We start from the raw sequence: 23,505 nt of genomic DNA on the forward strand, positions 1-23,505 counted from the left end.
TCTATATTTCATTTTGTATGTGTAACAATTCACTATAATTCACTATTTTGTTTTATATATATATATATATAACTTGTCCTCCATGTCCTGCTTCCAAGCTCACTGTGTCCTGTGTCTGACACTCGTATTTCTGTGTCCTCCGTGTCCCATGTCATCGTGTCAGGTGACTTAGAAGGGGCCTTTTGCTGAACAATATTTATTCCTGCAATTTTCTTATTTTGATTTTACCTGTTGACACTCATGGCTTAATTGTAACTCCATATTTATTAAATGTTCATACTCATGTACAGTCTTGTTGACCCAAAGCATGCTCCAATTGCTTCCTCTACAAGCAGGCAAATAATAAAACCCATTTGTTTACCTGTGCATGCCTGTAAGAGAGAGAAGGCCCTTCCCATATGCCCATTCTGTGTTGACAGCCAACACATTAGTGAGGACATATTTTCTTTTCCAAACAACATCCTGGTAGAAAATTGGGTGGGGATTTCAATGTCTCACACTTGTGCTTGTATGGTGTTTTATAAAAGTTTCTTTTGGGTAATTTCTCTTTCTCAAAGTATGGACTTATTTCTTTTGAATTTAAATAATAACATTTCTCTCTGTTTTCAGCCCCAGTTGCAGCCTGAATCAACAATTCAAAACACAGAGAACTTAAGTACATACACTCGTTCGTTGCTTGAGACTAATGTCAATGCATTGAGAAGAGATAAAAAAGGAAGAATGGTGGAAATTTTGAATTGGCAGGATTGGCAATGTGTGGAAGGTAGTTCACTATTCATTTGCATTGCTACGCCCATTTTTGAAAATACATAAATCCTTTTCTAATCTTCATATGACTTAGCTTACATTAGCTTGCATTGTTTCACTTTTCCTGACACCTGCATACTGTTGTAGGGTTTCAATTTATCAATAAATGAATCGTGTTGTCTTTTATAGGGGTTGGTACTTTATGGACAGATGGTGTTAGACGCAGTATGAGAATACAATCACGTCCATTGGTAATTTTAGTTCCTCAAAGTACTCTTCTTTACATTTATATTTTGATAAAAGGGGACTCAACTTTTTCATCATTTCAGCCCAATTCGACAAGACAAAATGAAATGAACTCAAGTAGGTCTGATAGCCGGCCCCTCGAGAAGAATAAAAGCGCATTGAGTAGACGTCAAAAAGGGAGAATCAAAGAAAAATTGAATTGGCAGGATTGGCATTACCTGGAAGGTATTTCTTTATTTATTTTATCACTACACTTGGTTTTGGAATTGCTTTGAGTCTTGACTGGTAGTAACTTCTGGAAAATTGCATATGCGCTGTGTTTCATGGGATTGCACTGCTTTGAAGTTCATATTTGTCTTGCATCTGCACATCTGTAGGAGTTTCAATTTACAGGTTAACTGAATCATATTATTTCTTATAGGAGCAGGTACATCATGGACAAGTGGTCTAAGACGCAGTACAAGAATAAGATCAAGGCCTCTGGAATTCTGGAGAGGCGAGCGGTTCTTGTATGGGCGCATATACAGTTGTGAGTGTTCAATAGTATTAAATTTCATATTGTTGTATTTGATTGATTTTATGCAATGTAAAGTTTGTGCCTTTTTTGGTGTTGAAAAATTATTTCATATTAGTTTTAAAACAATTAAAAGAGAAAATGTATACAAGCATTACAATAAGGCATTGTGATTATGCATTTCATTAAATGTCTGAGCCGGTGTGAAAATATGCATTTGCAAAGTTCCATGTGAAAAATTCTGAACAAGCAAAACTGAGAATGCCAATACATATGAAATAGATCTATAAATACAACTGTCTAGAAACCTATACTATTATTTATGTGAATAATCAATCTTTTTCACACTACAAGGTTACCAAGTTGTTGTAGCTTATAAAGTTGAACAAAGAAAATGAAGGATGTCAGTATGGAGCCATTTAAATACCAATATTCATTGCCAATCCCACTCCAATATCTTTGATAATGGAAGCGCGGGACACTTTGTGGATATAAGATAGTACCATATCTCTATAATATCTATGGTTTCCAAAGCTATCTCTCCATCCACATTACTGTAGCCAGAAAAGTGTTTTCCATATTGGATTGGTACAGGCTACAGAGGTTCAAGAATCAAATCTATTTCATCGAGTGACTGACTTAAGATATCCATGTCCAAGACAAACTCACTTTGGTTCTTAATATAGAATTCCCCCTGATCATTGCTGGAATCAGACGAATGGTCATCAAAAGGGATTTTCTGTAGCTATTCTTCAAGGTTACAATGTATCTTATACCTTTGATTAAAATCTCTTCCTGGTGGAATCCCTATGTCCTATTGCTTGCTGACTGGCAAGCATCCAGATATTAAGACATAAGACTTTATAATGTAACAAAAAAATCATTAGCTTTCACTTTTAGACCACTTAGTTACTTCTTTTTTCCACGGAAAACCTCACAGTTGAACTTAAGGGATATCTCCCCACATTTGTGAACAGCATCTCTAGTAAACCTTTTGGCATAGACTAGTGTGCCTTACCCAAGTGGATTCAAATGAGGCCAGCTGCAGGCACGGAACTAGTCATATGCCCGTCAACATTATTGACAAGTGGTTATGCAAATCCTTTGTGCTAGACCACTTTGTTGGTATGTTTAGTACCAAAGAAACCAAAATGTGAATTTTTTCTTGAGTATGTACATTGTAGTTGGTCAAACAACAGTTACCAGACTTCAAAAAACACATTTGGACATATCTTTCTACAATGTGGCTGTTTTTCGCTTTAATTTTTCCTCCAGTTTTTTTTTTGTTGCCCAGCCATTTCTCATTGATTTCCTTAAATTATCAACTTGCAAGGAATACTTCTCTGATCCAATGCTTTTGGTGTTTGACCTCTTTCTCATGCAGTGAATAGGTTAACTGCCGAATGAGAACCGGCCTTTTCCTCTTTGCTGCTGGAAGATTATGTTGAAGAATCAAGGGCACTAGTGTGTATTAGGATCCTTATCCAGTTGATAACAATTTGTGAAGCACTTCTACAATTATCTTAGCTTGATCTTCTTCTTGTTATTAGTGTGTGTGTTTCATCAAACTGCTACCAAAAACATAAAGAGAAGACCACAAATGTTGGCTCTCTGCCAGGGCCAAAACCTTTCGCTCTTACAGAGGAAAATCCTTCGGTAAGTTTCTCTTATTGGAGCTTCTTATTGATCAATGCCAAACCCTAGACCCTTGACTAGGATGTCCTCCAAGCACAAATCAAGTCCTCTCCTCTTTTCTGCACTTTGTTCCCAGCACATAGACTTCCTTCTTCTGGCACTTTGCTCCCCAGCACTTCATCCTCCTTCTTTGCTGCTTGTCTAGAGATAGACCTTTCTTGAGAGAGCTTTATATGAGATGTTCCTCTTCTATACTTAGTGATGTCCTTTTCTCAAGTAGACTCCTTCCTTCTTTGACCAAACGAGATGTTTCTTGAGATGTAGGAGCAGACTCGATATGACTGTACAGCAGCCCTAAATTCTTCGCATGTGTGGCAGGGATCCTTGTAGTTTAGGGTCCTTTCACCTTCGTTTGAGAGAGACTTCTTCACTTGACTTGGGAGGCCTTGTAGGCCTAATTTCTAGCCCAACCAATAATGATTCTTGGACTATTCTCTAGCTGCTGTTATACCCACAGATTTACCCTCCCTTTCTTCGCACGTGTGACTGTTTCTAGCCCTAGAAACAGTCCTACACCTTCGCTTTATCTTCTCCTTTCTTCGCTGCACTTAGGAGACCCTTTAGACTTGTCTTTTCCTCTCTCTTCTCGGCTTCTATCCTTCGCTGATTTCAGAGATGCTTGGTGGACGTTGAGAGGGAGTGGACAGCCTCTATATATAGAGGACTGTCCCTCCTTTAGGCTGACTTGCTGTCTTTAGGCCGACATGAACTTTCTTCATCGTTTTGCTTCTTTTGGAGGACGTTGTTGCATGGAGAGGACTTGCACTTGTCTTGGAGGTATTCCTTTGACCTTATACATAGTGTAACATGCCCTCTAAGGGTCTTACATAAATACATTGACCTTTTGACTTCCTAGAAGCACTTAAACATGTGCTTGACCTACTTCAATGAGCAAGAAACTCATTGACAAATAATATAAAAATAATTTCTCTTTTCTTGAATAAATACAAATGTCAAAATTACATTTATGAAGACCGAACCTAGTTACATTTCCTTCAACACTCCCTCTTAACTAGGGAGGTATTCATACAACATTGCAAGGTGTTTGGCTATGTTTCAATCTTGAAGAATTCACATAAGAGAAACTGGATTTGCAATCCATCTGTTATAGCATCATAATAACCAACATTGTTTCCACAACAAGGCCTTGAATGATAGCGCTATCTCTCAATAGATCAGAGCACAATGTTGGCGAGACCAATGACTTATAGTCACCTTAGTCACTGTCTCTTAAAGTACATACCCAGTCGGGTTTTCACTGAGTATGACCTTCTAGGACTATTCTTATCTTGGGTTCCCAACCCGTAAAGAATATCGGTCATGTTGACCCTGCCACCTACACCTACTTACAAGTCAGTGAGAAAAGCCTTCAACCCCACAAGGTGTAGTTGGTGGCAGGGAACTTAGAGAAGGGGTTGTCACACTAATCATGACTCTCTCCGTTTGAGCTATCTCCAAGGTTAGCTAAGGGGGGTGGTCCCTAATGAAAAGTTAATTTAAAAAAGATGTGAGTTTCTAGGAGAATTGTTAGAGTTAAATAGATTATCTCTTTAAGATTTATAAGCAAAAAATTGATATGAGCAATAACCATCATAAGATAAGCATCAAATACATAAACAACATGTGCCTTCCAAGTATTTGCTCTTTAAGAAATGAAATTGTATTTTGCTTAAAATGAAGTGAAATGCTTTCAAATGGAAAGCCAAAATAAACCTGAAAAGTGAAACACTAAATTGTTATCAGAAGATATTATAAATGCTTTCAAGATGAATAAGTCTACAAATCAAAGCATGGAAACTATCTTGCTCAAAAGGATACAAAAACTCAAATGTTAGATCAAGATGACAACAAAGTATGTTACAAAAATAATCTACAAGAGGCTAGGCCAAAGAGTATGAGAAAGCTCTCCTCTTTGACTAGCCATGACTTAGCTCTTTGAAATAGCCAGATATTGATAAATGAAGTACAATACGTAAAAAATAATTTTTTCCAAGTTTGATATTTTGATGCAAGAAATAAAAGCTTTAAGAAACTTGAAAGAATCCCTACAAGACACAAATAAGATATAGATGAGACTTTGGAATTCAAAACATGCGGGTTCTCCTTGAATATTTTTCAAGAATGGGTTGATTCCTTCGAGAATTTCCCCTCACGCTTGAAAAGCTTGACCAAATAATGATTCATCTACAAAACTTCACCACAAATCATTAAATCGACATGAAATTAAATAAGTGCAGTGGAAAGAATTCCTAGAGATACATCTATTATCCACTAGAAGACTAGAAGATTCATTTTCCTAAAGCAAATAATTAATTGTTATGCTAATATGAGATAACTGCATACTAACATAACTTGAAACAAACATGAAAAAAATAATGACATGAGGAAATAAATAGAAGCATAACAAGAAGTCAAAAATTTACCACACATGCAAGGAGAAGAACACCATCATGCTTTACTCCAAAGACTATTGTATTATATTGCAAGTAGTGAATACAATTCTGCAGAGTCTCCTCAAGCACAATAGCTCGTATTACATGATACAATATGAGAGCCCATGGCTCTATTATATAGAGAGTTGGGAGCAAATCCCAATGAAGAATGACAATGACAATTGGCATTGGAGCCAATCCCAATGTAGAAGTGATTAAACAAGTGGCATGAGGTGACAATCTCAAAGAGAAATTCGAATTTGTTGAATGGAGCTTCAATGCCAAGTGTAAAAATCGAATTCTAGCAAGTGGACATTATTTTCTTTTTCCCTTATGTGCCAAATTCCAATTTTATGATAGAATGACAAGTGTATATGGGTGGTAACCCATGTGGGGACAATTTCCCACAAAATCCTCCACCAAATATTCTCCCAAATGTGCATTAACTTCACAAATTCGAATTTCCAAGTAAGCATGTTTCTCCTTTAATGCCAGAAATTCGATTTTATTTGAGCGCATGTCATTTCCTTGATTTTAGGATTCCACATCACCTTGGGACTTCACTTTAACTCCCTCATAATTTTCCACCCCATTTCCACAACATTTAGCATGTGTGGATATTTATTTTTCTCCATTTATTTAATTTCTGGCTTAATTAATTGCCAGATTTCCCACTAAACCTAGGAAAAGTGGGTTTTGAGGGTTCAAAACACATTTTTAACCATCAAAGTGTGTCATAGTAAAAAGTTGAGGGTGAGAGGTGCAAATTTCGTTATTCATACCCCATACAAATTCTCTAGACATCACTTATTACATTACAAATACAATTTCATTAGCAATTTTTGTAGTGCAGAAAATCTAAAAAATTAAAAAATGACTACCTAAACCTAACCAAATTCCACGATTTTTTTTGTGTGATCTACTATGGTAATATACATCTGCTTTAGACACTAATATGTGTTATGGGCTCAACCTTCAAACCGTCACCCTGGCTTTGGGGTAAAACGTGAGTGAAAAAACCAAGAATATTATCCGCCTCTGAAAAAATGGATAATTGACCAGATAAAAAAAACACTCCAAGGTGTACTCATTTTTTGATCGAGTCCCAACATCCCAGGCCTGTTACAGACTCAAAAACTCATCATTACTAGTATCACTTATTACAATTTCCTGCAAGGTGTGGAATCTGGGTACAAGAAAGATTATGAGAAGATAGAAGTAGAGTTAAAAAATTTTGTTGACTGATGATATCTGATGGTACAAGTGTCCTCTAGATCATCCTTGGGCATGCAGTGTTCATATAATCATCAGGTGCCACTTTAGTGGTCAACATTTGGCTCCTTATGGGGATGCATGCTAGATACAAAGTGATAGTGTGCAAGAACCTGGAATCTGCATCAACCGACAAAAGACATATATCAGCAGTATCCATTCAAAATATCATCAAACGAAATAAAGTACAGAACGAAGAAATGGAAATTTATTCTAAGAGCATTGTTGTCGCACAGAATGTCTAGGCACCGCGACAATGCTCAAATCGGGGGTTGTCACCCTGATCCCCAATCTCTTCATTTACGTTGTCTCCCTATAGCAGGCTAAGGGGGGTAGTCCCTATGGAAAAATGGAATGAAGAGGAACTAGTTGGGAACCAACCAGTACGGAAGACACAACGAGGTGAACAAGTACTTGATTAAGATTTAGCAAGACTTAGAATTTGATTAGATTTTAAATGATTAATACCAGTGCCTTATGGAGTCAACGATCTTGCTAAGAAAATGAAAACCAAGTAATTGATTAGCAACTGCTGCTTAAGAAACAAAGATATGAAATCTATTTATAATTTCATGATAAAACTCTTTAACAATCGCTTGAAAATATTTGCAAAATGTCTAACATGTTACGAACATTAAATAATCCAAGCAATGACGATAGGTAGATGCAAGATATTCAACAGATGCACAATGTCTTAGTAATTAAATTTTAAGAGATACAAATACTTTAAACAACCACGAAATTTAAATGTTAATCAATTTAGATCCTAGAATTTAAATGATTATGCTTAGTGACCCAAATCTAGGAAATTCACCACTTTCCAATAGTTAATCTTCAAATATAAAAATTTAAGCACATTTAACTATAGAGAAATGACAAATACTAATACCAGAAAAGTTCACCTTTCGATTTTATCCTTAGTACAAAAGACACCAAGAAGGAATTAAATTTTTTTGACAAATTTAATTAGTCCTTTAGGAAATCTTTTTCTCCATATGCTAAGCAAGACTTAATGCGCAATAAATGATTAATCAAGATTTTCTTTTAATGTGACCAAAGTAAATCGAAAGATTAAATATATTTTAAATTTTTTAATGGGCCAGAAACCACATAAAAAATTTAAAAAATATCTTTTAACGCTAAAAATTTACTTTTGATTTAAAAATTTCAGGATGCCTAAAAATCAAATAAAATTAATTTGAATCCTCTTTTAACCTTTTTTTAGTTTTTTATTTAAAAATTTTAGGGTTTTTAGATTATTTATATTTTTTGAAGACTTTGTGAATAAAAAAAAAAAAAATCAAATTCAAAATAAATAAATAAAAAGAGAATGAAAACAAAAGTGAATTCAAGCAAAAAAAGAGAAATTGAAAAACCAAGAAAATTTCGAATTTCGAAATTTGATTTGTTTGTTTTGTTTTGAAATAAATAAAAAAGAAAATATATCAAAATGAATTAGAACAAACAAAAATCATAAAATGAAGACCCTACCTACCTATCTATAAAACAACGAACACACAAATAAAAAAAATGAAAATCAAAGATGTATGAAAAAATGAAATCTAATGTTTGAAACTTAACAACAACAACAAAAAAGTCATGCGAAAGCCCTAACCTAAATACAAACTTAAAACTAAAATAAACGAAATCGCTATAAATCAAAGCTATACAAAACAAAGCAAATCGATTTTATAGTTTTGCAGGTGTTAAGGTTTTCAACAGCCAAAGGAGAAAGTACCTCAGCGCAGACAGGGATGGAGGTGCGATGGAAGCTGCGTTTGAAGGTTTGCTTGCAAGTATGCGGGAGACTTGGACAGTGGTGATGGGGGACGACGACAGAGGAAGCGCTTCAGATTTCTGTGGTAGGGCTGCGGGTTATGGAGGGCTACAGACAGAAGGGAAAGGGAACGCGGGAGGAAAGCGCAGGTAGGAGGGAAACGTTATGGACGTTGATCTAGGGTTGCAGAATGAAGACAAGAGCTGAGGCAGCAGATAAGGTGAAATCGAAGGCAGGAGCTGAGGCAGCGGATAAGGTGAAATCGAGGGGCAGTAAGGAGTACGTGGAAAGTTTGGGCAGCGACGGTAGAGGATGATTGCGAGGAGGAGCAAAGGATATGATGAGGAGGATGAACGCAGGCAGAGAAGGCTGGAAGAAAAACTAAGGAGCAGCGGAGGGTATCGCAGGCCAAATGAAATCACATGGGGAGATGCAAGGATGGCTGCTCGAGGGTGATGAAGAATGGACGTGGGTATTTCCTGTTGCAGGTGAGCAGAGAAAGAGTAGAGATGGATCTGGCTGAACAGTGGATGATCGATGGTAGGGATGTGGAATATGCAAACGTGCAGGTCTGAAGCAGCGTAAAGGGAGGTAGGCTCAAACGCATGGCAACAAACCCTTAAAAAAATTTAAAAAATAATTCTGCTGGAAAAACCCCAAGCAACAAACAAAATGGAAAATCGTTGCCCAATAAAACCCTAAAATTTCCAGATTAAAATGTAATATTATGCTTCAGGATTTATTAATAAAACCTTTAAAAAAAATTCTCCAGATTTAGAAAAGATTTGAAACCCTGGACTGCAAAACAATGCCCCTACGAAAGCTGGTTTTGAGGCCAGATCTTACCCTCCAGGGCCTAGATCTGGTTCAAAACTAAACTTCACCTTCAGTTCTACAACCTGTTCCTGAAAACACAAACACCCAGAATCCCGATATACAACAGATCTATCAGATCTAGCAAGTGTGAGTCCATCTCCGCTCCCAGATCTAATAATCTAAGGCTCTTAAAAGCCAAATTTATCAATTTAGCATAGAAAATTTTTGAAATTTTAAATTTAAACGGAGGTGCTTCGCCCAAAACCCTTCATGCATCACCAAATAAAATTTCTTATGATAAGCCCGGGATCCAATCAAGTTGGGCTGTTCAGAAAATACAAATTGGAAGTTGGCTGGTCCAACTGAAAGCTTCCCCGAACGCCTGATGATCTAAAAATCAAGAATTTCCTGCACAACTCAATTCAACCATTAACGTGGAGCGAGAAAATGATAATAAAATTTAGATTTAATAGAGATATCTGTTATTATATTCAAAACTTAAATTACCATTTAAACCCCAGTGATTGAGCAAGATACTTGTGCTCAAATCACTCTTCAGAAAGCTATCACCAATGGGTAAAAGGAAATCTATGCATGAAAATAACACATCTTATAGTATTTCCACGAAGAGTAAAACCAGTAGAAATTAACCCCAAAGTCTTTCTTTATTGCTAAAAAAATTACAAGAAAGATTTCACTTAGCACACGACTCCTAGATCGAATCATCTCAACTGACAACTGACCTCCTATTTAAAGATAAATTTTCCAATGGCTAGTTCAAGTGATCCTTGTCAAAGGGATCTCGACCGTTGATGAGGGTCAAAATTTCTTTTAATCTCATCCGTCGAAATTTTAAATATTGAGGAAATTTCGAAATTTTCAATTAAATGCATTTTAATTAATTCAAAAATTAAATTTTTGAATTAATTTCCTCAAAATTTTGACTTTGACTTAACCCCAGGGACCAAAGGCCTAAAATTTAGCAAAATAATCAATTTACCTTAGTCCCTGGGCCTCTTAAAATTTGAATTTTAAGGACCCACGAATTTTGCCTTTGGAAAATTTAAATTTACCTAGGACCTATAATTAATTAAATTTTTGGCTTATGATTTTAATTAATTTTGTCTAAAAAATTTAATTAATTAAATTATTTTTCTAACCCTCAAGGCACTTTACATTTTACATTTTTTTACATCTCAAGGGGAAAACCCATCTGAAAAAGACCCTCACAGACTACTCATTTATGCGACACAAATATAATCCAGCAGACTAAGCAATTTGTAATAAAATAACCTAACCAAATAGTTAGGATTATTCCCAAATCACTTTTACACAGACTCAATCTATAACACTAGGACTCGCCTAAGATCTTGGTGACAAAATTCATTCCGGCTTTGGGGTAAGGCTGAAGGAAAACTCTGTCGAGCATCCGAGAATGGATCGGTGAAACAAAAAACCTCCCGGAATTTAGATCGTTACCAGAAAAATAGGTTTACCTAGGCAATTACATACATGACACAGATCTTTTGAGATTATTTACATCAAATATATGCAGAATGGGTTTACATTAGAACATGATAGTCAGGCTAATGATGATAGTTGGACGACACATTGATCAGGTGCTATCCCTTTTGCGAAAAATGGGGTGTACTGCTATGGGTCGTTGACACTTAATGGTCAACAAGCATAAATGATAAATATTCATGAAATAAAATGACGAGGGATAAGGTTAGAAATATGATACAGAAAGATGCCCCATTGCATCAGATGTGCTCAATGAAGTTCCTGCTAAGAACTTGCTTACTTTGAGGTATATCCATGGGCTGCTTTTTTGATGTGCCCTGTCAAATTCTGAATATCTGAGGACTTTGATCAATCCCAACACTGTGTTGTACATGGCCATCAGATTTACCAAATCCTTTCCGCTTTTTTCTTTTCTTCTTAATAGATTGTGATGTTGATGTTGAGGTGATCAAAGTAGACCTTTTTGCCCGATCTTGAAGATGCTCTGATGGAAAATTCGATGTATCCAAGACTTCTTTGATTTGCCTTTGTCCATTTTGCTTCTTCTCTGACATGGGGGATGTATCAATCTCATAAGTATAAACCTGATTCCCCTCAGTTTCCTTGCTCTCCAAGTCTCCATCAATTGGTTATTTTTCGATGGAGTAAATGACCTCCTCATAATGAGATGAAGATTTCTTCAGTGGATCGGGAGGCTTATGCTTTGTTTCTTTGTTGTTTTCCCATCTGTCATCTGTCCTAAGCTGGAATTTTTGTACTTGTAATCTTTCCATTTCCTCCAGCCTATTCTGAAAAGTGATCTGGTTAGCCTTCATAACACTTATTTCTTTGGCATGATTTGTTTCCATGGTGTTGATTAATTGTACTTGTTTTTCTTCGATGGCGAGCAACCTATTTTGAATAGAGGTCATCTGATTAGAATGATTGACTTCCATGGCTTTTATTGCTTGTGCATGATTTTCGTCCATGGTCTTAATGAGTTGAACTTGGTTGAGTTGCATATCCTTAATCATTTGAGTCAACTCCTTGATGAGATCTTTATCATTCTCATCAGTTTTGGCTTTGATCTTTCTTTCATTTGCATATTTTTCTTCAAAGGCATCAATGATTGATTCTAGAGAATCGAAACTGTTAGCAGGTAAGTCTATGAACCAATCCATAGCATTGTCATCTAATGAAAAGATGAAAGTCTCATTTTAACATCCTCAAGGTTAATATCATGGCACCATTTTCTCACACAAAGGTGGAAATTCCTAAGGTGAGTTTCAATATTGATGGCATTGTTACCTAAAAAACTAGGCAACTCTTCAATGGCCTCAATGGCTTCATCCGGAATGAAATTCGGATAGCCTAAAATGTTAGTAAAATCATAAGGGGTGAACAAATCATTCATGATGTCATGCTCACTTGACCCTGAAAGAAAAAATGGATACCAGAGAGAGGCGCCTGTCCAAGATTAGCAAGAAGTCTACAAGAAGCAAGCTTCATGCAGAAATCCTTGCAAAAAATGAAATAAGTGGAGTCGCCACTTGAACAAGAATCTAACTCTAAAATCTACCATGCCAAAACCAAAAGTTAGTCGATTTCCCAGGTACAAGAAGACTTGTCCCCGACAATGGCGCCAAAGATGTTGACCCTGCCGCCTACACCTACCTACAAATCAGTGAGAAAAGCCTTCAACCCCACAAGGTGTGGTTGGTGGCAGGGAACTCAAAGAAGGGGCTGCCACACTAATCTTGACTCTCTCCGTTTGAGCTATCTCCTAGGTTAGCTAAGGTGGGTGGTCCCTAATGAAAAGCTAATTTAAAAAGGATGTGATTTTCTAGGAAACTTGTTAGACTTAAATAGATTATCTCTTTAAGATTTATAAGCAAAAAATTGATATGAGCAATAATCATCATAAGATAAGCATCAAATACATAAACAACCAGTGCCTTCCAAGTATTTTCTCTTTAAGAAATGAAATTGTATTTTGCTTAGAATGAAGTAAAATGCTTTCAAATGGAAAGCCAAAATAAACTTGAAAAGTGAAACGCTAAATTGTTAGCACAAGATATTATAGATGCTTTCAAGATGAATAAGTTTAAAAATAAAAGCATGGAAGCTATCTTTTTCAAAAGGATACAAAAATAACTCAAATGTTAGACTAAGATGACAACAAAATAATCTACAAGAGGCTAGGCCAAAGAGTATGAGAAAGCTCTCCTCTTTGACTAGCCATGACTTAGCTCTTTGAAATAGCTATATATTGATAAATGAAGTACAATACGTAAAAAATAATTTTTTCCAAGTTTGATATTTTGATGCAAGAAATAAAAGCTTCAAGAAATTTGAAAGAATCCATGCAAAACTCAAATAAGATATAGATGAGACTTTGGAATTCAAAACATGTAGGTTCTCCTTGAATATTTTTCAGGAATGGTTGATTCCTCCAAGAATTTCCCCTCACGCTTGAAAAGCTTGACCAAATAATGATTCACCACAAATAATTAAATTGACATGAAATTAAATAAGTGCAGTGGAAAGAATTCCTAGAGATACATCTATTATCCATTAGAAGATTTATTTTCCTAAAACAAATAATTAATTGTTATGCTAATATGAGATAGTTGCATACTAACATAACTTGAAACAAGTATGAAAGAAATAATGACGTGAGGAAATAAATAGAAGCATAACAACAAGTCAAGAATTTACCACACATGCAAGGAGAAGAACACCATCACGCTTTACCCCAAAGACTGTTGTATTATATTGCGAGTAGTGAATACAATCCCGCATAGTCTACTCAAGCACAATAGCTTGTATTACATGATACAATATGAGAGCCCATGGCTCTATTATGTAGGGAGTTGGGGGCAAATCCCAATGAAGAATGACAATGACAAATGGCATTGGAGCCAATCTCAATGTAGAAGTGATTAAACAAGTGGCATGAGGTGACAATCCCAAAGAGAAATTTGACTTTGTTGAATGAAGCTCCAATGCCAAGTGTAAAAATCGAATCCTGGCAGGTGAACATCATTTTCTTCTTCCCTTATGTGCCAAATTCGAATTTTATGATAGAATGACAAGTGTATATGGGTGGTAATATACATCTGCTTTAGACACTAATATGTGTTATGGGCTCAACCTTCAAACCGTCACCCTGGCTTTGGGGTAAAACGTGAGTGCAAAAACCAAGAATATTATCTGCCTCTGAAAAAATGGATAATTGACCAGATAAAAAAAACACTCCAAGGTGTACTCATTTGCTGATCGAGTCCCAACATCCTGGGCTTGTTACAGACTAAAAAACTCATCATTACTAGTATCACTTACTACAATTCCTCGCAGGGTGTGGAATCTGGGTACAAGAAAGATGATGAGAAGATAGAAGTAGAGTTAAAAAACTCTGTTGACTGATGATATCTGATGGTACAAGTGTCATCTGGATCATCCTTGGGCATGGAGTCTTCATATAATCATTAGGTGCCACTCTAGTGGTCAACGGGTCCTTTTGCCTACTCTTGTCTTGGATGCCCTACACATCCTCAAAGAGTATCGGATGCCAGATGATTACCCTTCTTCCCATTCTTTCTTCTTAAGTGAAGGCAAGAACATTGTGTGTATCACTTCCTCTCAATTGAGGAAGACATGCCCAAGTATCCTCTGACAAGGTACTTGTCCAAGTTCCTTTGTAATTGGGAATTTGTTATAACTCCCTCTTAGCTAGGGACTTATCCATTCATCAAAAACTTCTTCTTCGTGGGTCCTCCAGCTACTTTATCTCCTTCCTTCCTTTGATGTCATGAAGTCTTTGTTCGAACTTCTTCTTGGTAAGGCACCATCCATCAATCACTTTCCTTCCTTCTTTGTCATGTCATTGCTTCCTTCGTGGAAAGTAGCCTTTTTGTCACATATCAAGTTCTCTTGTCATCTAATTATTCCTTTTCATCTTGTCTATGCTTCAGACTACTCTTCACATGGATGCTTCTTTGTACTTGCTTGTTCCCATGCTTTGATCTAGTAGTCCTTCATGACTTCATCCTGATATTGCTTCAACATTAAATGGTGCTTTTGCTGGATGGCTTCTTCATCATGACATATTCGTAGAGTAGAATCAGTTATCTACACCTTTCATATCTCCAAGGCCTTCATAGGTATCAAGGGTCCTTTGATCTTTTCCTTTCTTAGTCAGAGTTGTCCTGCCTTCGTTCGAGAGATGTCTTCAATGGATCTTTGTCAGATAATGATTCTTTGTTATCATGGTGTTCTTTACATGCTTAATTTCTTTCTTCACTTGCTTCTTCTTGGATAGATTGGTCAACCACTTTCTGCGCCTTGTGAGAGCACTTCTTCATTGCTTGCTTCTAGGACTAGTCAACATTTTTTTTTTACATGCTTCTTAGTCAGCAATCTTATACTCCTTATGTGAGTATTTTCTTTTGTTGAATTCCGTTGTATTGTATTACATGCCTTCGAGCATGTCATTGGTGAAAGAGATACTTTCCTACTTGATCATGTTATAGAATTATTCCCATGACTCAATAATATACAAATGATAACATGACTAAAATTTGATGCATACATACCTCATCTTGAATCTCCTTTGATCATCTTAGCTTCATTTGGTTGTCCTTGGTGTGGCCCTTCTTGCTTCATCTTAGCTTGCCTGCATATCATCCTTTTCTTGAATCCCATGAATAGGATTCCCAATGAGATATCTGCTTTTGTTTATGAATCTTCTTTTGAAGATTCCATCATAGGATCTTGAAGACCCTTACCCTACAAATTTTTCTTTCCTTTTGATGATGGAGGTCTTCTAATATTCTTAATCATGATCAATTCTCTTTTTTTGTGGATGAGGTCCTATCCTAGGTATGCTCCTTCTACATGAATATCTTGAGCTATATCTACCATGCTCCTATATTCTAGAAGATATTTCTAACCATGCATTTAGTTATATTTATAAATGCTCCTTCTACATGAGTATTTCGAACTCTATGTACATCATGCTTCTAGATATTAGAAGATGTTTCTAGCCATGCAATTTTATTATATTCCTACATGCTCCTATACTAATCAAAACTTTGAAAGAAGACTTTAAGTAAAGAAGTGGATTTAGTCATAGTAGAGATCTGGAGGATCTTCCTTCTTTTGCTTCTTGTCTTCTTTCATTTCTTGAGTCACATGAGCTTCTTCCCTTTTTCTTTTGTTGTTTTTGTACTTATTTAGTTTAGGACAATTCCTCTTGTAGTGTCCATATTCTTGGCATCCATAGCATTGGATTTTGGACATATCTTTGTTGTTTGTTCTTCATGGACCAAATTTGCCAAATTTTCCCTTTCTCTTGGCCATGGTAGCAAATGCTTGCTCATATGATCCCATATCTTCCTTTTCTTTAAGTCTTGTTTCCTCTATTTTGCATAGGGACCACATTTCACTTAGTGGGGTGGCTTCCTTCTTGGAATATATACTTGATGTGAAGTTGCCACATTCCTTAGGTAGAGCATTGAGTACTACGGTTGTCATTTATCTGTTAGACATGACTTCCCCTAGCTCTTGAAGTTGATCCCTCATCTTAGAGATCTTCATGAAGAAGGGAGCTAGTCCTTCCTTTAATATCTTCATCTTGTATAACTCATTTTGAAGAGATATCACTTCTCCAGCCGTACTTACCGAGAATAGCTCTACTAGTTTATCATAGATTTCTTTTGATGTTTCAAGTTTGGAGATATAAGGAATGAGAGAGTCTTTGATGGATTCTATTAGAATCCTTTGAGCTCTTGTCTCATCCTTATTGTACTTGGTTAAGGCTTGATTTTGTTCCTTAGCAGGAATAGTAACATTCCCTTTGATGTGTTCTAGGAGTTCATTCTCCTTGAGAAGTAAATCAATCCTCTTGTTCCATGCAAGAAATTTATTGGTACCTACCAATTTATTGATTTCCTTGCAAAAATACATTGATGTATATTCAGAAGGGGACATATACTTACTTGATAGATTTTGAGATGTAGTAGACTTGCTTTCTCCTTGAAGACTTGATGGCTTTCCTTCCTTAGATCTTGATGTTCTTCAAGTTGCTTTCTCCAAGTGGGCTTTGCTTGATGATGAGATTTGCTTGATGACTTGTAGCTTGATGTAGGTCCTTCTTTGATCTTCTCTTCTTGTAGGTGCCTTTGTGTAAGGCTCTTCTTCTTGCTTTGTAGTCTTTCTTGATGAAAGATAGATGGTAGACCTTCTTGTCCTTGATGTGATAGAGACTTCTTGGCTAGATGCTTCAACTTTTGTAGATGTTCTTCCTTGATGAGTGTTCTTGAGATGCCCTTTCCTTGATGTGTCACCTTAGCTCTGATACCATGTTGAAGAATCAAGGGCACTAGTATGTATTAGGATCCTTCTCCAGTTGATAACAATTTGTGAAGCACTACAATTATCTTAGCTTGATCTTCTTCTTGTTATTAGTGTGTGTGTTTCATCAAACTGCTACCAAAAACAAAAATACAAGAACACAAATGTTGGCTCTCTGCTAGGGCCAAAACCTCTCTCTCTTAGAGAGGAAAACCCTTCAGTAAGTTTCTCTTATTGGAGCTTCTTATTGATCAATGCCAAACCCTAGACCCTTGACTAGGATGTCCTCCAAGCACAAGTCAAGTCCTCTCCTCTTTTCTGCACTTTGTTCCTGGCACATAGACTTCCTTCTTCCAACACTTTGCTCCCCAACACTTTGTCCTCCTTTGCTGCTTGTCTAGAGATAGACCTTCCTTGAGAGAGTGTTATATGAGATGTTCCTCTTCTATTCTTAGTGATGTCCTTTTCTCAAGTAGACTTCTTCCTTCTTTGACCAAACAAGATGTTTCTTGAGATTTAGGAGCAAACTCGATATGATTGTATAGTAGACCTAAATTCTTCATACGTGTGGCAGGGATCCTTGTAGTTTAGGGTCTTTTCACATTCGTTTGAGAGAGAGACTTCTTCGCTTGACTTGGGAGGCCTTGTAGGCCTAATTTCTAGCCCAACCAATATTCTTGGACTGTTCTCTAGCTATTGTTATACACGCAGATTTACCCTCCCTTTCTTCGCATGTGTGCTAGAAACAGTCCTACACCTTCTCTTTATCTTCTCCTTTATTCGCTGCACTTAGGAGACCCTTTAGACTTGTCTTTTCCTCTCTATTCTCAGCTTCTATCCTTCGTTGATTTCAGAGATGCTTGGTGTACATTGAGGGAGTGGACAACCTCTATATATAGAGGATTGTCCCTCCTTTAGGCCAACTTGTTGTCTTTAGGCCGACATGAACTTTCTTCATCGTTTTGCTTCTTTTGGAGGGCATTGCTGCATGGAGAGGACTTGCACTTGTCTTGGAGGTATTCCTTTGACCTTATACATAGTATGACATGCACTCTAAGGGTCTTACATAAATACATTGACCTTTTGACTTCCTAGAAGCACTTAAACATGTGCTTGACCTACTTCAATGGGAAAGAAACTCATTGACAAATAATATAAAAATAATTTATCTTTTCTTGAATAAATACAAATGTCAAAATTACATTTATGAAGACCGAACCTAGTTACATTTCCTTCAACAGATTAAACACACCACAATCTAGAACTTGGAAGAATCAAATAATAATTCTATAAAACAAGGTATTAATTAGATATGTTAGATTTTCCTATTCATGATAGCAGATATGCACTCAAGATTTTAACATACAGCTGAAAATGAAAATGTTAAGAAACTGTGAAAATTCGGAATCCCTGAATCACTACTATAGCAACTGATTATACTTCTCTTATTGAATCAAGTTATTTACAGTATTATACGGTAAACATCAAAATAAATAGAACTGCAACCTTCACAACTTACATAATATGCATAAACAAGAACTGAACAAGAAATAAATAGCACACAAGTGACACCGTTGTTTTTGGACAAATGTCCTTGGAAAAACCCAATGTGGGAAAACTGGTGCAGCAACAGAGGGTTTGAATTATTATGCAGTAATTTTTTAGTACAATTCTTCAGATGCCCAAACTATCAATCCTATACAGAGATCTAACTGGACAAAAACATAATGATATGATCTCACCCTGTTACTGGGAAATCCGGCACTGATCTGTGCTGGAGATGAGCCTCTGTGTTGTCACTACACAATCTCTGTGCAGTACTGCATCACACCCACACAGTTACTACGTCACTGCTGCTGGGATTGCGTTCCACCTCCTCTCAATCCTCTGCTTGCTGGAAACTCCAACCCTCTAGCCTCCCGGTTTCACACCCTAGCTCTGACACTAAATCCCGAGTGTTCCCCAACAAAAATACAAACTACCTCTGAAGCTCTGCACTGCCGCAGCGTAGCTCTACGTTGCCTCTGCGTGGCCTAGCGCTACCTCTCCAGCCTACTCTCTGCCCTCTCTGCCTTGCACTCTCTGAATCAGGAAAACTTCCTTCGGAAAATTATCCCTACCCCTCACTGCAAGAAATCTCCTCGATCACCTTCTCCGGAAAATGCTGCGCTGATCTCTTGAGAAAATCAATTTCTGATCTCTCACTCAATATGTTTTCCAAATGCCCATCAAGCCTCTTCTTATAATCCTCTCGTTGATCAATCATCAGCCGAGATTAGACTATAATCAATGGCCCTGTTAGCGCTGCTATACAAGGGGATAAAAAAGGATCCATGCATGCTGTTGAAATCTCCAAGTTTGGGTTAAAGGCCTTCCACCAATCAAAACCATCATAAGAGGAAAGCCCTTGGGAAGGCGGAAATACACTATCGGGAGGCGGAACTACCCCAAAAACCATGTAAAAATAAAAGTTGCAGGCATAAAGGACCAAATTAATCTCAGCCACTCGATCTAGCCGATCAACGGTCCAGATCGCGTTGGCATATCGCAAGTCGGGGAGGCAGTGGCAGCGACATAATACATCACCGATGAGCAATCAGCGATATCGCTATCGGCGTATCGCAATGGAGGACTTACCAAAGGGGCTTTATTATTCGCCGACAAGTGATCGCCGATGGGCCGGACCCGATGGTGGTGTTAATTCCTCTGCGTAAAATATCGGGTCCGCAGTGATTGGGGCACAAGACTTCGCCGATGAGCGATCGCCGATGGGCCGGACCCGACAACCATACAATGCTCCATCCTATAATATTTCAAATCCGCGCCCGTCGCATTTTCATTTTTTTTATGTATTCTCTTTGTATAAAGAAAATACGAAGGAAGCCTAGGCAAGTGTCAATTGCGATGAATCCCGGACCCGATAGATGATTGAACTAGGCTTGAGGACTTTTAAAGTCCAAATGAAGCAAAAATGGGTGGGATTTAGAAGTGTTGCAGCATTTTCGCCGTTTATAACCCAAACAGACACAATAACGGAAAAGAAACATTCACAGCTATTGTCTGAAAGGGACTGGTGCAGGGATTTCATAAGAACGACAACCACTCCATTGCAGGTTCAGGCGCCAAGCCATCCGTAGCTGAGTCTTGCAATCATGATACACAATAGAAGAAGGATTCGGCGGAGAAGCGGCGGCCGGCAAACAAAGCCCGGAAAGGGAAGGAGAAGGGCCACTACACGCCTCAACCGAAACCGAACGAAATCATGGAGCGTTAACGGCCCTGCCAGTGTAGCGGTCATCCTAACAAACATAATGGGGCATCTTTGGCACAAAGGAGCTCTCATGCATCACAACAGGCCGCCCAAAACATCTGAGTATGGTTATTCCTCTGTCAGAAAAGGAAAAACCTCCGAGCCATACCTGCCTATTGAGGGAATCAAACGGTTATGGGACAAATCAGACAAGTCCAAGACTCCGAGCCTTCTAGAGAGCTCAGGAGCATTGTAAAGGGCCTATAAAGGGCAGAAAACTAAATGTAACAAGGGTTCAACTTTTGGAGATTATTCCTCCCCTGTTCCTTCAAGCTTCTCATCTGCAGTCTTTAGTAATACAAGCTTCTTTTGCTGTTACATGCTTAATGTCCATTTCTCTTCTGTTCTATGCTTGCACTTGAACAATTTTTTCAGGTTTTCTGTGTGTTTAAGGCCAGATAACTGTCATCTTATCTCTGCTTTGATATATTAGATTTGCAAGCTTCTTTGCTGCCTATGGCTAGCCATTTATATGTGGGATTATATGTGCATCTGCCAGTATAGTCAGTAAGTTCATTTGCTGCCTATAGCTAGCCATTTATATAGGTCCATTTATGCAGTTTGCTGGCATAGTCAGTGTTCTCCATCTATCCATTAAATCTACAAACTATTGAGCATTAGCAGTCTAAAGCCTTGTGTTGTTGGGGGTGTTCATGCATGTCTTGAGTGTGAATAGAGCTGAAATGGTTATCCGACTTGATCCAAACCATCTTTCATTCCAATAGTTCAGAGAACAATATTGAAGATTATATGTTACCAGGCATCTCTGATTTACAACCTCGGAGAGTTTCCTGGAGTGATAACATAATTGGCGCCATTGCCGGGGACAGGAGATTGAAGCTCAACTTCCCTGGGAGACGACACAGCTTCAAGCTTTGATGACAGACAAGGTTTGAACACAGATTTTGGTTGTAATCATCTGTCTGGCGACTCCACTGGAGGAAGGCCATCCTTTGGCGACTCCACTTTGAAGTTCTGGCTCAGTTTGTGAGGCATACTAGAAGAAATCCGCAGAAGTCTCCAGCTGTCCCAGTGCCTGACCCTGAGAAGATTGTTAACCCGAAGAAAACATCACAGAAAGGAGCATCAGGATCAGGTAAGCCCAAGAAATCTTATTTGTCTCTGCATGAGAAGTTTTTAGTTGAGGATACGCAGTTTGAAGATTTAAAGCCTAGTATTGCTAAGGAAGAAATACCTGCAGAGATTCATAAAGCTCCTTGTCCATTTAGTTCCCCTTTGAATCTCAGTCCAAAGAAAGCTTCCCATACTGTCCAAAACATCCCAATATCTCTACCATCCATTACATTATTTCCTACTGCTCCATCTGCTAGTGTTCTTCCACAAATTCCAAACATGGCAGGACCACAAGCACCCACCAAAATGGAAAGAATCATAGCCGCTAGGTATGGACCTCTAATACTGCCCACTCCTTTGAATGCTATGCCCACTGGAGAATATCAGAAGTATATGCCTAAGTTCACTGGGACTGAAGGTGTCACTACTGAAGAACACCTTGAGTCATTTTATAGCTATGCTGATAATCTGGATATTAGTGAAGATGATGTGTGGATGAGAGTCTTTTTCCAAAGTCTAGATGGGGAGGCTAGGAAATGGTTTAGAGAACAAGCCCCAAGATCTATAGTAGATATCGAAGCTTTAAATGATAAGTTCCTAAAGCATTGGGGAGATAAAAAGGACTTGCTATACTATCATACAGAGTTTGGAAACCTGAAGAGGGAAAATGGGAATCCTTGTCTGATTTTAATAAAAGATTCAACCGTATGTATAGTAAGATACCAGCTGAGGTAAAGCCTACCCCCACCTCTGCCAAACTTGCCTACGCCAGTGCCTTTGACTCTGATTTCTGTTTGCTGCTGAGAGAAAGAAGATGTGCCACCCTAGCTGAAATGCAGGATGCGGCACTAGAGGTCGAATCTAACATTATGGCTGCAGAAAAGCTCAAAAGTCACGCTGATAGAAGGAGGCAGAGAGGCGAGGCTTCTTCTGCTTCATCCTCAGATACCAAACTTGATAAAATGACTAGAATGATCGAGTCACTGTCTGCTAAAATTTCTAAGCTGGAGATTGAGCAGAACCCTAGGAAGACAAGGCTCCCAAGCACATTTGCACCAAGAAATCCGAATCCATTTAGAAGAACCAGCGAACAATTGCAAATCATTCAGAGGGGTAAAGAAACTAACGAAGATCAAAAAGTTAAGGCTCCTTTCCAAAATGTGGTCATGGAGGAGGAACATATTGAAGATGAGGATGAAATTCTCTGTATGGAAGATAAAGGCAGTGATGCCTTTTTGACATTCGCTGCATACGAAGAGTCTTTGCTGCAGGAGCAAGACAGTCAAAGGTGGGACAGAGAGGCTGTTCTACAAACTAGTGAGCAGCAAAGATATAATCTAAGGTCAAATGCAAATAATATCAAGGAGAATCCTGCCCAAAAAGCTGTCGTCCAAACAGAGACCTAGAATAGCAGACAAAGAAGACTAGCAGCTGATCCAGTCACCCTCAAAGCACCAGTTCAAGAGGTAAAAAGTCCTGACAAGCTACCTCTCTCTTTTAGCTTCGAATCAGAAGTTCAGAAGTTAAAAATAATCGTGCCTCTGACAGAACTAGTGAAGAGTGAGATGTTTAGAAAGCCTATCCTTGAGGCTCTCGAGCTGAAGACCACACGAACCTCCATTGACTTTGTCAATTTGCAAGACGATAGGCCTGCAGTTGTGCTAAGCCCAATGACTGAACTTGCCAAGGATAATTCCCCATATTTTTATGTCTCCTTGACCATTCATGACAAAATTCTCCACAACTGCCTCCTAGATACAGATGC

The 23,505-nt window shown here is 37.9% G+C and overlaps 1 protein-coding gene across 1 annotated transcript in view; it reads left to right on the forward strand.

The window, feature by feature from the left end:
- The first annotated feature begins 613 nt into the window (after positions 1-613).
- Positions 614-23,505, forward strand: part of LOC149265010 (uncharacterized) — a 121,956-nt gene continuing 99,064 nt past the window's right edge. Inside the window, exons 1-4 of the mRNA XM_089391118.1 lie at positions 614-763; positions 937-998; positions 1,077-1,218; positions 1,415-1,522. Of these exons, the coding sequence (XP_089247244.1) occupies positions 721-763; positions 937-998; positions 1,077-1,218; positions 1,415-1,522 (355 nt within the window). The 5' untranslated portion in view covers positions 614-720. The remainder of the gene's footprint in view (positions 764-936; positions 999-1,076; positions 1,219-1,414; positions 1,523-23,505) is intronic.

The sequence above is a fragment of the Pinus tabuliformis genome, chromosome 6, assembly GCF_031772625.1.
Source record: "Pinus tabuliformis cultivar Carrire ecotype Pingquan chromosome 6, CPIR1, whole genome shotgun sequence".
Lineage (NCBI taxonomy): Eukaryota > Viridiplantae > Streptophyta > Pinopsida > Pinales > Pinaceae > Pinus > Pinus tabuliformis.